This window comes from Chrysemys picta, chromosome 6, assembly GCF_011386835.1.
Source record: "Chrysemys picta bellii isolate R12L10 chromosome 6, ASM1138683v2, whole genome shotgun sequence".
Lineage (NCBI taxonomy): Eukaryota > Metazoa > Chordata > Testudines > Emydidae > Chrysemys > Chrysemys picta.
Window position 1 is genome coordinate 49,592,128 of NC_088796.1, and position 16,035 is coordinate 49,608,162.

The window sequence follows — 16,035 nt, forward strand, 5'->3', positions numbered from 1 at the left end:
TCCAGTTTTCAAAAGTGCTGAGCATCAACAACACCCACTGACACCAATATGCCTTTGCTAGCTCTCCCAACAAGTTTAATGCAGCTTGGCTAGCATCCATCAGATTCACTGTTAATTGTTTTAATTTCAGGTGATAATACAGAAAAGTAATGTATGTTGGGGGAAAAGACAACAGAGAAAGACCAGAATGCCAATGATTAATAGGTACGCAATATACAATTTCATGCTGTCTTGTGCCCATTGGCTGTCTTCACTGTAATGCTCTTCGCAGAAAAGCAGAATATGTGGCAGTTGGGGGAGGTGGTTTGTCTGACTGCAAGAGTAACTTCTATGTTTTGGAGGTAAAATGTGGATTTAAAAGGAGCAAACACAGAGAAACACCAGAAACAGAACTCATTTCATGGATGTAATTTTAATGGTTAAGAGATCATAGCAGTGATTCTCTGACAAACAGATCTAGCTTAATGCTGATAGTTACAATTTATTCACCCAAATGCAAAATTCAGTATTACAGAAATGATGTATGCACTGATCCCAGACGATATTAAAAAAAATACTTAAGCATGAAAGTATGAAAATTGTTATATCAAAAATCTAAATGTACGAACTCCTCAGAATTACCTGTGTACATTTAATCTTTAACCTTGATTAAAAATGTACAAGGGTGTTCTGAAAAGTCATTTAGATCACATCCTGAAAACTCCAAATTCTGTCCTCTTGGTGGGTGCATTTAGTGCTGCACTAAGACTCAGACCCAAAACAAGTCTTGTATCAGCGGGGTCAATAATTCCATCGTCCCATAATCTGAAATTAGACCAAACAAGAAAAGAAGAATTATATAAACAGTTTACAAGAGATAGGCCTTCAGCCACACAGAAGTAAATAAATATTTCTATTGGAGGGAGTGGATAAAAAAAGGGCCAAATTCTGATTTAAGACAATTGAGCTACTTCGTATTTATGCTGATACAACAAAGCAAAATTTCGTGCCTACTTTTTTATTATTTGTATAATTTGTCTTCTAGATTTAACTATACAGTTCAAAATAAATGACTAGAATAATCTCTACCTACTTTAAATGGGATTATTCATACTATTTTTTTAGTATGAAAATGGCATCCTAAATTCAAGAGAAAAAAATGTTATGAGAAATAAATGGAAAAGATCCCAATGTCATGAAAATGGCTCCCCATCCTGTTGGTAACTATATTCTAAAAAGTAAATTAACATCATTAATAAACGTTATTTGGCTTATCTTAGCTGTCAACTCAAGATGTTTAGTTATGAAAGCATAAGGATTTAAAGTGCTGGAGTATATTTTTTATGGACTGCCAACAATTATTTCACTAATCTTCTTTACTGAAGTCTATTTCTAAACAGTTGTAAATTAATCTGTGCCATAGTGAAGTCCCTGAAAGCAATGAATTCATAAAGCTATGCCACAGTAACAAAAAAACACCTCTGAATTCCAAACAACTAACCTCCCAATTGACAGGCACTTCTGCACCTGCTTAATATTAAGCATGCAAGCAACTGAAGTTAAGCACACATGGGACTGTTTGCAGGCTCAGCGCCAAAAGAGTTCCATCCCGCTACAAATGAACTCCATAGCAAAAATTCTAAACGTCCTAAAAATTGTATATGTTGTACAGCTACCTTCTCTAGGCACTTTGTTTAGAACCAGATGCTGAAGTCCTATTGCAGCTAAAATCCCATTTAAATCAATGTGAATTTTAACCAGCTGAGGGACTGCAACACAACATGAAATATCTAAAAAAAAAAAAGTAAAAAAAAAAAAAAAAGATTCCCTTCCCCATGCCCAAAGAGAGCAACTTATTTTGCAATCTTTTCTGAGATTATTACATTGTTGTCATGTCTGACAATTTTATTCTGTGTCTTTAAAATTACTGCTCTGCTTTTGGTAAATTAGTTTTTGAAAGTGATGATCCTTTCATGTTATTTTAAAACAATGGGTAGTCAACACTGAATTTTTAATCAAGAACAAAAATATTCTTCCCTTCTGGCTAAAGTTTCAAGTTGTCAATTTTATATTGTTTGAGGATTAGTTTGGGTTTTTTTAAATCAAATTACACAGGAAAGAAAACATTTAGCACACTTACCTCAAAACAAAAGAAGAGAATAAAGAGAACTGCATAGTGTATGTAAATAAGTATTCATGAGTCTTAGTCACCAATAGAAGTTTGCAACAATTTTGTAAATTTGTTTTAGTTTAGCATTTGTTGTTAGCGTCACTTTCACCAAGTCACAGCAAATAATTTTTAAAATATCTAATTACATTTTCTCTATTACAACTTGGGTACACTCAAAACAGGATATCCAGAAACTCACTTCTCCTAGGATGCTCCCAAGAAACAAACTACACCACCTCTACCCCGATATAACGCTGTCCTCGGGAGCAAAAAAATCGTACCGCGTTATAGGTGTTATATCGAACGTGCTTTGATCCGCCGGAGTGCACAGCCCCGCCCAGCCGGAGCACTGCTTTACTGCGTTATATCCGAATTCGTGTTATATCGGGGTAGAGGTGTATATTAAAACCAACAAACCTATTAGTTAACCTTTTCCCTTCTCTGGATTTTCCAGTCTGTATCCTGTCCTCTCTCTGTTTGTCTCTATGGGTACATCTACATAATATCAAGTCTCAGAACCCAGGTCAACTGACTTGTGCTCACAGGGCTCATGCTAAGGGACTAAAAATAGCTCCTTAGGGAGGAGCCCAGGTTCTGAAATCTGCAGAGGGAGGCAGGGCCTCTGAGCCCAGCCCTCAGCCGGAGCAGTAATATTTACATTGCTTTTTTTTATCCCTGTAGCACAAGCTCCATGAGCCTGAGTCAGTTAACCTGGGCTCTGAGACTAGCTTCCCTGGCATTTTTGTTTGGTTGCTTTTTTTGCCATGTAGATGTACCCTCTGGCTCCTATCCCCCAATGAGAGCTGCTAGCAGGCACTCTTACACCCACATGGAGTCACACTAGCAGATCCTGTTGCAGGATAGCAACACACAGTCTGTGCTTATGTGCTGGATAGCATAATACATGTTGTCAGCACTTAGGATGTGATTCAGGAAAGCATCCCTATTCAGGAAAGCACTTAAGCACACACTTATGTCCTACAAATTTGATAGAGTGTAAGCACATGATTTGAGCTAAGTATGTGATTAAGTGCTTTTCTAAATTGGGGCTTTTAATAATAATCATTCATTAATTACAACCTTTTGGTGTATTTTAACAATAATATTACATTGAAAAATTAAGTGCTCAAATTAGGTGCTTTTTCTCCTTAAGCCACAGCAGTGAAACACAAAACAAAAGTATAATTAGAAAACTCTTGCGCTCAGAAGAGCTAGAGGACCAATCGAACTCCCACTGAAGTCAATAGGACTAGTGTTTCTATTGACTTTAATGGAAGTTATGTCAGGCCTTAAACTCTTCAGGAATAATGAGTATGTCCCATATCTATGCATAAAACCCCAGTTTAAGAAAATATAAATGGGATCACTGTCTAAGATATACATGGCCAACATTTTGTAACATCAGAGAATACATGTTACGAAGAACACTTCAGCAGTTTTCACTACAAATTTCACATAAAAATGCATTCATAGAATCATAGAATATCAGGTTTGGAAGGGACCTCAGGAGATCATCTTGTCCAACCCCCTGCTCAAAGCAGGCCCAATCCCCAGACAGATTTTTGCCCCAGAACCCTAAATGGCCCCCTCAAGGATTGAATTCACAACCCTGGGTTTAGCAGACCAATGCTCAAACCACTGAGCTATCATTATTTTTATTACCCATTAGAATCAGATTTAGTTTTGATCAGCTTAATTTCTTGGCACAGTGGAATAATCATTGGGATATCTCAGTGAACCAGTTTCATGAGATCAAACCCTCAGTCACCCTGCTCCTCATAATCTTAAAAGGGTAATAAAAATTAACTATTTATAGTGATTTCTCTTTGTTCTAAGTGTGATTTCATTTCAATTTTCTGATAGTTACATGTTTGTTTGGTCCTTCTGGAAGGGACCTGCAGTATTCAGATCTACCTCACTATTTGGTGTAATGATTTTTCAATCTCCTTTAGTAAAACCATCAAAATTGAATGAAATATTTCAAATCCATTAAAGATGTTTAATGTAACTGTATTTTTGTGGGATAAGTTATATTAAGAAAGTGTTGCTGGCCCAAAGCAATTAACCTCAGAAGTTCAGCCTTATAAAAGGCTATTGCTGTAATAAAGACCTTTCAAAACTTTACACACCTTTTCTTTTTTTAATAGAATACTTGTTTTTTGTAATGACAAACTAGCTTTTATTGACAGCCTCAAAGATTTTACACTGTATAAGGTAAAGATTGCTTTCAAGGTCACCACTACCTTCTGCTTTTCTTTGTTTAAAGAAAACTGTCTTCTGTATTGGGACATAACATTAAACATCCTATTAAAAACCCAATGCTAGAACATGAATCACATCTATGTTCATAAAATATTCAGAACAGGGACTCTGAGTAAAAGAAACAAACAGACCAGAAAAGAAAATGGCCCATGTAATTTGTTACAACGTAAACTGATTAAACTCCATTTGGAAACCTGTAAGCAGATTAATATAGCTCATTAAAAAGGGAGCTGGCTAACGACTCTCGTTAATTAAGACTGTTCAGAGTGAAAGGTTCTATTCAGACAATTGATTAAAATTTGATTATAAAACACAACTAAGGGGAAGTACATTGACATCCTGAAGATAACAAATGATAATTTATAAGCAAAACTGCATACACAAAGCAAATAGGGAAATATGCTTCCATTTTAAGACCATAAAAGCATTTTTCTTCTTTACTTTCAAATTTATTGCTCAAGGGCCTCAAAACCCACAGAAGTCAATTGAACGCATCCCACTGACTTCAATGGGCTTTGAATCAGGCCCCAAGAGCGTGGACAGAGACTATATAACTTCATACACATTTACCAACAGGACAGCGCAAGGTAGATTCAAACACTGCCTGTCTCATGCAGTGATCAAAACGAATACAGACATTATCTCCGCCTACAACCCCCTGTCCCCTTACTGAAGGCATCTTGTTGGTCTGATTAGCACAAGACAAAGCCAGTTTTGGCAGAATCCAGTTTTGATTTCATTACCTGATGCCCAGCACTTGGCTGGGTTGATTCTCACTTGACTACACAGGTGGCAAGACTGATCGCCATGTTTGGAGTCAGGAAGGAATTATCTCCTCCCAGAAAACTGACCATTGCACTGAGGAAGTGGGTTACTTTTCCTTCGTACACTGCAGCATGTGACATTCAGTAAACTTATTGTTATGCCTGCATGCAAATTTGTTGGCTAATGGAAGCAAAGTGTCTCTAACCCCTACTTCATGCAGGGGAAACATCCATTTCTGCAGTGCTTGTAATAATTACTCCTGGGGGAATTTTGTGCCACTGCGCATGCGCAGAATTCATATCCTCCGCAGATTTCTTTACTTTCCTGCAGGAAAAGGATTTTCTGACAGGGAAGCAAAGGCAAGCTGCAAGAGCGGTCACGCACCCCTCCTTAGCAGCACAAGTACATCGTTTCAGGCACCCAGAGCAGTCAGCGGAGAGGTAAATCACCACAGGGCTGGGGACACCCCAGCCAGTGGCCCCTACCCTGCGCCGGGATCAGCTGACAGTCCCAGCTGAGCTGGAGGTGGGAGAGGACAGGGCTTCCTCTTCCCCTGCAAAGAGTAAATAGGGCTGTGTCAGACCCACCCCCAGAAACCTCCCCCCGGCTGCAGGAAGTTCAGCATCCTCCCCTGCTTCCTGCCCCTATCTCTCCTCTGCCACAGGGGGAGGGGTCACTGTACCATGAGTTGCTCCCTCATCTGCCCAACCCCCATGCATCCCGACCTCCCATACCTGGACCCCTCCTGCCAAACCTCACCAGACCCCCCCTCAGCCCTCCATACCCGAACCCCATCCCACTGAACCTCAACCCTTGCGCAGCTAGAGCCTCCCTGCAACAAGACCCCCTGCTTCCGGACCCCCACCTCTGCACCCAGACCACCCCCCACTGAGCTCCCTTCACTCAAACCCCCACTCTGACAAGCCCCACCCCCATGAGCCCTCACATCCAGACCCCCACCCCACTGACCCGCAACTAGCTGCACCCAGACTCCCACCCCCCAAGCCCCACTCCCACAACACCCAGACCCCTCCACTGAGACTCCCCCTACCCAGACCCCCTGCTGAGCTCCAACCATCTTCACCTGGATGCCCCTGTAGAGTCCTATTGCCCCTGTACCTGGAATCCCCCCAATGAGCCTCTGTGCATCCAGATTCCTTCATGCCTAGACCACTCACTGACCTGCCTGCACCCAGACTGTCCCTCACAGAACCCTCTCACCCCACACCTGGATCCCCCCACACTGAGCCCCTCCACACTTGGATCCTGCCTTGTTGAGCCTGCCTGCCCCACACCTGGTGCACCTGGCGCAGAGGGGCAGGGGCCCAGGGTATTTCTGGGGCAGGCCCAACGACTGTGCTGTCAGGGTCGTGTGCAGCCTCACCACTGAGTCCGTGTCCCAGGGAGGGGAGGGACTGCAGGGTGATCTCCCACCTTCATGCAGCCAGTGGCCTGTGATCCCACTGCCATGCTGGACCCTCTGCATTTATTTATTGACAAATAAAACGTGCAGAATTTTAAAATACTGTGCACAGAATTTTTAATTTTTTGGGCACAGAATTCCCTCAGGAGTAAATAATACTTTATATCATTGGTGACTGGACTAGGCCACCAAACTGCAAAAATAGTAGTGTAAAGCTTAGTGTCTTAATCCAGTATTCCAAACTCTGAGGCTACATCTACACTACGGGGGGGGGGGGGGGGTCGATTTAAGATACGCAAATTCAGCTACGCAAATAGCGTAGCTGAATTCGATGTATGGCAGCCGACTTACCCCGCTGTAGGGACGGCGGCAAAATCGACCTCTGCGGCTTCCCGTCGACGGCGCTTACTCCCACCTCCGCTGGTGGAGTAAGACCGTCGATTCGGGGCTCGATTGTCGCGTCCCAACGGGACGCGATAAATCGATCCCCGAGAGGTCGATTTCTACCCGCCGATTCCGGCGGGTAGTGTAGACCCAGCCTCAGATCTTACTGAGGAAAATGAAGTGTATGAAGGGAGTAGGCATACAACGACATGATTGGTGGGGACAGGTATGAATACTGGGCACAGTTAGAAGACAACCCTATTAAGGTGCACAATTCTTTCCACAGGAAAAAAAGAATAGGTGGGATTTGAGGGCTCCCAGACCATGTATATTCAGGGTCTTAGACCAGGTCTACACTATAGACTTACATCGGTAGAACTAAGTCGCTCGGGGGTGTGAAAAATCCACATCTCTGAGCAACATCATTCTACTGACCTAACCTCTGGTGTAGACAGCGCTACGTCAGTGGAGAGCTTCTTCCATCGACATAGCTACCGCCTCTCACGGAAGAGATTAACTATGCTAACAGGAGAAGTTCTCCCATCAATGTAGGAGTCTTCACTTAAGCACTACAGTAGTGCAGCTGTACTGATGCAGTGTTTTAAGTGTAGGCCTGCCCTTAGACTGTAAGGTCTTCAGGCCAGAGACTTGTCTTATTTTATGACTGTGAAGCTCCTAGCTCATTTTGGGACAGTATTTTATTAACAAACAAACTATCTGCCCTCCCTTGACTGAAGAATTAGGTGAAGATTTTTTTTTAAAGGATGCCTAAAGTTAGGTTCCTTGCTGAGTACTCAGCAGCTCCCACTGAAATTAGACCACTTATTTAGGTATCCAAAGATGGGTTTGGGGCCTAAATTTTTCAAAATGACTAGTTATTTTAGGTACCCAAGTTGCAGGAGCCTGCCTTTCAGAAACTGCTGAGCACCCTTTAAGATGTCACAAGCTAGGCACCCAAAAATCACTTGACACCCTTGAGAATGTAAACACACATTTTTTAAAAATGTGGGCCCATGGCTAATATTTAAATCTCTCTCCTTCACATAACTACTGCTCTAAATATTAACAATGAGCTGTGGGCTGTTTGGGGGGAAACTGAGTTGTTTTTTACATCACAACTGTACACATGTTGCATGCCTAATAAATCCAATAATTTTTCAGTCCTCAGTACAAAGAGATTATGAATGAGATTCCAGTGGATATTAACAAAATCAAAGAGTTCATTTTCTCCTCCAGGAGATTATGGATTTGGTTTAAATACAAATACCCTGACTGTAATTTTTTAATGTAATTAGTTCAGTGAAAAATTCTTCTGCTTACAATCCAATCATAAAAAATTAAAATCCTTACTGTAAATTTTCTCTCTGCCTGAGGGATAAATCCGAGGCTTTGTAAGAGTGATATAGGGCCAGATCCTCAATTGGTACAAACCAAACTAGCTCTATTGACTTTAATGGAACCACACTGATTTACACTACCTGAGGACCTGGTCCACAGTCTCTATCTATACTCAGAGCAAATCTTATAAAACTTCAATTGGCTAAAAAATAGATGAAGTGTGCAAGCCATCATGTCACCGATCAATACATATTAGTAATAATTTATGACTTCATAAATAATACCCTAACCTGAGAGTAAAAAAATCCAAACAAAACAGATTGCTTTGTGTCTACATAATTACTAGGAGTTGACATATGGATAGAAACTACTTAAGTATAGGAGCTTAATGCTTACAAACACCTGTTAACATACTTTTATTAAAGTGGTTAAACTGATCACATTTACAATTGTAACAATGCAAATTTACCCCTGCTGACAGAGTGTGTCTGGAATTAAAGAATTCTAAGCATACTCTGTGGATTTACCAAAAGAGAAACTTGCTAACTTTTAGCATAGTCTATATCTTTATTCAAATGTATTCATTTATTTACTACCATAAGCAAAAGATGAAAGTAAATACAATACTTGGGGTCACTGCCATTAAAAATAATTGGGTGTAGGAATCACTGGTGAGAAAAGGGTAGGAGCAAATTACTTGAGTTTTAAGGAGAGATTTGAAGGAAGACACCAGGGGTCACAACATAGGCCCACTACAGCTAGCTAGTTAATCAGAACTTGTAAGACTTAAGGAATAGACAGTTAGATCTTGGAATAATGCTTGTTGTTAACTGTGATGCAATTCTTTTTATAAGCTGTGTACGTTGCCATTAGTGAAATTGAGAACAAGGAGAAGCAGGCAGCATGATGAGAGATAAGGCAAGCCAGGGAAGAGACTACAACGGTACCATATGGCAAAAGAAAGAAAGAGAGAAGGGTGTAGGGAATGGTTAGGAGTAGTGGAAATAGAAACAGAGGCTAAAAATTGGATTGACCTAGCTACGTCACTCACGACTGTGAAAAATTGTGTGCCCTGTGGTGACATATTTGGTCTGCGTAACACCCAGTCTTCCGTTGACTTAGCTACCGCCTCTCGGAGGAGTGGATTACCTATAGTGACAGAAAAATAACCCTACATCACTGTAGCGAATGTCTACGCTGTGGTGTTACAACAGCAAAGCTGCAATGCCATAGCTGTGTCACTGCAGCATCTGTAGTGTAGACATAGCCAGAGATATAAGGAAAAATGATGTAGTATTTTGTAAGTAAAGACAAAGAACTTGAATTTGATAGCATAAGGGTAAGGAACCCTTTAGAAGGATTCATGGGAGGACTGATGTGATCAGAAGATGATTTTCCTGTCAGCATTTTGAACAGACCTGAGTGATGAGAGGCATGGGAGGGCGACGAAAATGATTTACAATAATAAATGCAACAGAAGATCAACACATGCACAAAATTTTAGTGGTGGCATCAGTAAAGAATTTGGTAACATCAAAATAGTAGTATCAGTCATTATCAAGACGCTAAATATGGAGTTAGAAGTGGAGAGAAGTGTCAAAAATGTCAGAAGGTTGCAGTATATATGCTCACTATAAAACGAAAAGAGAACACATTATTTATATTTTAATGGTATGTGCCCTACTCCAGAATAGCGTGCCCATATACTTGATCACCTCACCTCAAGGAAGCTATAAAAAGGAATTAAAAAGAACCCAAGAAGGAGGACAAATAGTAACATGCTGAGGTTTACATGAAAAGTAAGGTTGCAAAGACTATGATCATTTAGCCTGTAAGGGCATTTGACTTAAAAGGGATTTAACTGAGGTATTCAAAATATATAAACCCAACCTTTATAACCTTTTGAAAAAGGAAGCATACTTTGAATTATTAAAGCAACATCCCTTTACCCAGTGCACAAATAACCCGTGGACGGTCATATATACACAAATACAAAATTGGACACAGAAAAAAGTGGGTAAGTTTATCATCCTTGATGTTTATAGCTCTACAAGCTACAACCATGATATGAGAAATCAAATGTCGTGCTTCATAGGATACTATGACCAGCTGCAGGAATCTGTAAAGAATCTCCCTCTCCACCACATCCCCACGTACACAGCGGTACACAACTAACTTGCTGCATTCTGGAAACATCCGCCTTCCTTTAAGGCATCAGGTACTGGCTGCTGTCAGAAACAAGATAGATGGAACCATGGTTTGGATTGCATAGTACCTGTGGACACTGAACATAACCCTTGTTCCAGATTGTTTAAAACTGTATGTAACTGGTCTGTTGTTCAGCATTAAGATCTAAAAGGTGTTAACACATTCTGGTTATATCATCAAGTTCTGGGAATAGTCATTTATATGTTACCTTGCACTGGAATAATAAGGGTTTCCCTCCTCTTCAAACCTCCTAATGATTGGCTCCTTCAAAGCTGCTTCATCTGCCTCAGATAACTGTAGGGAATAAAGCAAGTAACTGAACACTGTCTATACAAGAAATTCTTCAAAATACCTACTTACACAATGACATCAAATCCCCACCTCAAACAACAGCCAAGAAGTGACTTGCTAGACTATCTCCAGAGACAAAGTCTTTTATTGGACCAACTACTGTTGGTGAGAGAGACAAGCTTTCGAGCCACACACAGCTCTTCTTCAGATCTGGGAAAGGTACTCAGAGCATCACAGCTAAATGCTAGATGGAACAGATTGTTAGGCCAAAGTAATTAGCACATACAAAAATAGGGGGTTAGTGGGTTACAAATTGTTGTAACAAGCCATAAATCCAGTGTCTCTGTTCAGTCCATGATTTTTAGAGTCTAGCGGAGTTATGAATTTAAGCTCCCAGGCTCATCTTTTGAAAGTGTTGTGCAGGTTTCCTTTGAGGATGAGAATGGATAGGTAAGATATAGAGTGATCACTTTGTGAAAAAAGTGTTCACCCATGGGTGATAGGGTGTTTTTGTTTTTTATCATTTTCCTGTGTGAGTTCATTAGAGAGCATAGTGATTGACTCATTTAACCACATAGTTGATATTGGGACATTTAGGTATACCGCATATTGTAATTGGCATGTGTAGAATCCATGGATCTTGAAAGGTGTGTTGTGGGGGGTACTGATCATTGTAGCAGTAGAAATATGTCTACAAGTTTTTCATCTGTTGTTCTGGCTGGGTCTGGTGCCGCTTTGAATTGGTGCGTCCTAGTCTGTGGGGAGCTTGCATCTGATTATGAGCTTGGAGAAGTTGGGGGGCTGTTTGAAGGCCAGAAGGGGGGGGGGGGTTCAGCAAAGATTTCTTTCAGGATGTGATCCCCATTGAGTATGGGTTGTAGTTTGATGATACCCATATGAGTTACAGTATGGGGTGAGAAGTGACAACTATGGGTAGGAGGTTGGAAGGAGTGGTGGTGTCCACAACCCACAGAACACCACCTCTGGGAGAAACCATGGCACCATACCCAACAGATGGACACTACACGACACCCAAACTTCATCACTTTATCAAGACTACCACTCACTGGAGCTGAATTATCTCTACTCTCTAAGGCCTTGGCTACACTTGCAAGTTACAGCGCTGTAAAGCCTCCCCCAGCGCTGTAACTCACTCCCCGTCCAAACTGGCAGGGCACGTACAGCGCTGTATCTCCCTGGGTACACCGCTGCAGGTACTCCACATCTCCGAGAGGAATAATAGCTGCAGCGGAGTGGCTACGACTCACGGGTGTGAGTGTAAACGCTTACAGCGCTGTACTAATCACCTTGTCAAGTGGCCAATCCTCTCCATTGTTGGGACCGGCTGCAGGAATGCGTAAGTGCCGGTTTCAAAGTTCGTACCACAGAGAAAAGCAAACAGTTTGCAGCTTACTTTGAGTGAGTAAATGAATGAGCAGGGGGCCGGGAGTTCGGAACTTGCAAAATAGAGAGCTGACATGCTCCAAAAAGCACTCTCTCTTCCCCCACACTCCCTGTCACAATCCACCCCACCCCCCTGTTTTGAAAAGCACGTTGCAGCCACATGAATGCTGGGATAGCTGCCCATAATTCACCGCTCCCAACACAGCTGCAAATGTGGCAAGTGTGGCCACACCACTGCGCTGGTAGCTGTCAGTGTGGACAGACTGCAGCACTTTCCCCTACTCAGCTGTACGAAGATAGGTTTACCTCACAGCGCTGTACAGCTGCAAGTGTAGCCAAGGCCTAAGGGACTGTACTTCTGCCCCACTATTTATTTTTGTGTTGGATGGCTGTCAGTGGGAGTGGGGTGAGGTCAGTTGTTCTGGATTTCTTGCATGATTTCCAGGTAACAGTCTTGGATTTTTTCCTCAGGTGTGTCCTATGACTGTAGAGGTACTAACAGGCCACTCTACCTTGAATAGCCCCTTAGAATATGTGCTAACTACTTATGCTAGAGAATCTGTTCCCCCTTTCATGTAGCTGCGATGCTTGTACCTTTCCCAGACCTGAAGAAGAGCTGTGTGTATGAATATAAGAACTGCCATACTGGGTCAAACCAAAGGACCATCTAGCCCAGTATCCTGACTTCCGACAGTGGCCAATGCCAGGTGCCTCAGAGGGAACGAACAGAACAGGTAATCATCAAGTGATCCATCCTCTGTTTCCCATTCCCAGCTTCTGGCAAACAGGCTATGGACACCATCCCTGCCCATCCTGGCTAATAGCCATTGATGGACCTATCCTCCATGAACTTATCTAGTTCTTTTTTGAACCTCGTTACAGCCTTGGCCTTCACAACATCCTCTGGCAAGGCATTCCACAGGTTGACTGTGCGTTGTGTGAAAAAATACTTCCTTTTGTTTGTTTTAAACCTGCTGCCTATTAATTTCATTTGGTGACCCCTAGTTCTTGTGTTATGAGAAGGAGTAAATAACACTTCCTTATTTACTTTCTCCACACCAGTCATGATTTTATAGACCTCAATCACATCCCCTCTTAGTGTGGCTCAAAAGCCTATTGCTCTCACCAGCAGAAATTGATTCAATAAAAATCATTACCTCACCCACCTTCTCTCTCTAATATCCTAGGACCAACACGGCTATAATCACACTGCATAAACCATCTCCAGGCATTTTTCACCTTGCTCCACCCACAAGTCTCAATTTAGTGTATCAAGTGACATGCATTAAAATTAAAACAGGCACCTTGACAATTTTTGGGTAGAAAAGGATAAAACAACTCTATCCTAATGCATGTCAAAAAGGTCTAATAAAATCTCCATTTTCAGTTGCTTATTAGTCATGTATTTAAGAGTTTTTAAGTGCTGTAATTTGAGATTAGCTATTTTAAAATTATTTAGACTATTTTTGAAATGATAAATATAGTAAAATAAACCAGTTTTTGGACTTCTCTTTCAGCTGAGATTCTGCTTTAAACCAGAATCTCCTAACCCTCCTAACCTTGGGCTGTTCCAGACACAATGTAATTTAAACAGCCCTGGGAGCCTAAATTATGGCAACCTCCCATACTGCAGTCCCAATATACCCCTGCTATCCCAGTATCCCGCCTACACCAGAGCTTGCGAGGGGATGCTTGGCAGGCCGCTTTACAGCTGTCATCTGCATGCGTGTAGTGGGGAAATCCTCCCTCGCCAATCCAGGTCTTTTAGTCTGTGACTGCAGACCTTTCGCATGGTCTAAAGGGACTAGAACGGAAGGAGGATTTCACACCCCCTTTTTTAAAATCTTTAATTAAATATAAATATCAGGCTAAATTCTCAGCTGTCACAAATTGGTGTTGCTTCCTCAACTTCCGTTAATGGGATTATTCCTACATTTAAAGTTAAGCATGTATTTAAGTTCTTTGTTGGATCAGCTGAGAATCTGGAACAACATTATTTTTAAAAAAATAAAACAAATTTTGAAAGCCATTACTTTGAAAAATAAACAAAACACATCGTGCTTATGTTAATATTTTGATCATTTATTTATTTTCTTATATATATTTGCTTCTGTCAATACACAATATTTTATTTCTCTTAAGCCCAACACCGCTGGAGTTCATTGCCTGTGAAATTAAGGGTAAGGATGAACCTAGCCACTTCCAGAAAGACCTTATGATGCACTTCTTTGGCCAGATGGTCTCAAATGACTGAAATCCTGATCCAACAAAGCACTTATGCATTTGGTTAACTTTAAGCACGTGAGCAGTCCCATTAAAGTCCATGGTCCAGATTCTCTGCTGGCCTGAGCCTCGTGTAATCACTTGCACCAATGAAACTCAAGCACATGCTCAAGTGCTTTGCTGAACTGGGGTGCCTGTCCTGGTTGCCTAGCTGACTGATATACTACAGGGGAGAATGGTTTTTGATCTCTTACTGTCATCTTGATATTCTTAATTTAAGCTTTGTAAGGCAACTACAGTATTTGGCAGCAAATAAATGCTAATAAATACAAAGTTCTGGCTTTCCTTAACTATAACCACAAAAACATAAAATGACACTTATATCATGTCTCATTTGAGGTTCTGAAAACATTTTACAAACTAACTTTAATTCAGTATCACAACTTCTCTTCATGGTATTATCTCTATTCTACAGATTGGGGAAAACGAGGCAAAGAGAGAGGAAGGATGAATTTCACTCTACCCATATACAGCCCAAGTATTCAGGCTATACGCAATTGGAATGCTAAGCAGATGGGGAGATAAAATCCACAAGCCTCGTTATCCTAATCGTTATTCACAATAAAAAAACTCTGAGTATCAATATTACAATAAAAACACTTTAATGCAAAATATTAGTTTAATACATAATAAGGAAAATGTTCATAGCCAATGACAATGTCCATTTTCTGTTTCATTATTAATATTGAGTTTCTACATTTGACTCCAAACTATTCTGTAATCCACTGAAACAGATCATTTCACAACTAAGGATGTATTCAGTTTCCATGGCAACTATAGATGTCTCCCATTTCGTGTTAGTGATCAAGATGCCCTGACATAACCATAAGAAATATCATATAAAAACAGTCACAAGTTATGTTTTCTAATTCCTTTGCCTATTTATTAAATCAAAACAATTAAAGGCTTATTTAAATACCACAAATTTCAAATGAAAATGGTGAAATCAGCCACTGCAAACATAATTGGAAAAAGACACTTTGTGCTCTCAGATATTCCTCTAATTGCCCACACAAGGGGAATCTCCAAATGCTAAGCTGAGGCAGGGCTGAGGATCTGACCCTAGGGCCCAAAGAGAGAAAACCTGAAAAAAAATTTTTTTTAAGTAATTGCCTCCTAAGCCAGTGGTAACAGGGCAAGTCACTTGCTATATGGAAGATGCAAGCACTAGCATTTCATGAACACCTCCTGCTAGTCAAACCAGTGAGCAGCATTAACAGAAGCCTTAAACTGTTAAGTGTCAGATTCATAGATTCCAAAGCCAGACAGGCCCATTGTGATAATCTTGTCTGACTTCCTGTTTAAATCAGGTCATAGAACTTCCCCAAAATAATCCCTGGAGCAGACCTTTTAGAAAAACATCCTATCTTGATTTAAAAATGATCAGTGATGGAGAACCCACCACAACTCTTGGTAAATTGTTCCAATGGTTAATTACCTTCACTGTTAAAAATGCACACCTTATTTCCAGTCTGCATTTGTATAGCTTCAATTTTCAGCCATCAGATCATATTCTACCTTTGTCTGA

General features: G+C 40.9%; 1 protein-coding gene across 2 annotated transcripts in view; it reads right to left on the reverse strand.

The window, feature by feature from the left end:
- Positions 1–393: 393 nt before the first annotated feature.
- The window catches only part of MCCC2 (methylcrotonyl-CoA carboxylase subunit 2), a 78,070-nt gene continuing 62,428 nt past the window's right edge, over positions 394–16,035 (reverse strand). Inside the window, exons 16-17 of one of the 2 annotated variants that reach the window (XM_024104536.3) lie at positions 10,738–10,823; positions 394–804 (exon numbers count right to left, since the gene is read on the reverse strand). In XM_024104536.3, the coding sequence (XP_023960304.1) occupies positions 687–804; positions 10,738–10,823 (204 nt within the window). In that variant the 3' untranslated portion in view covers positions 394–686. The remainder of the gene's footprint in view (positions 805–10,737; positions 10,824–16,035) is intronic. The other variant, XM_042855906.2, reaches the window with a different exon arrangement.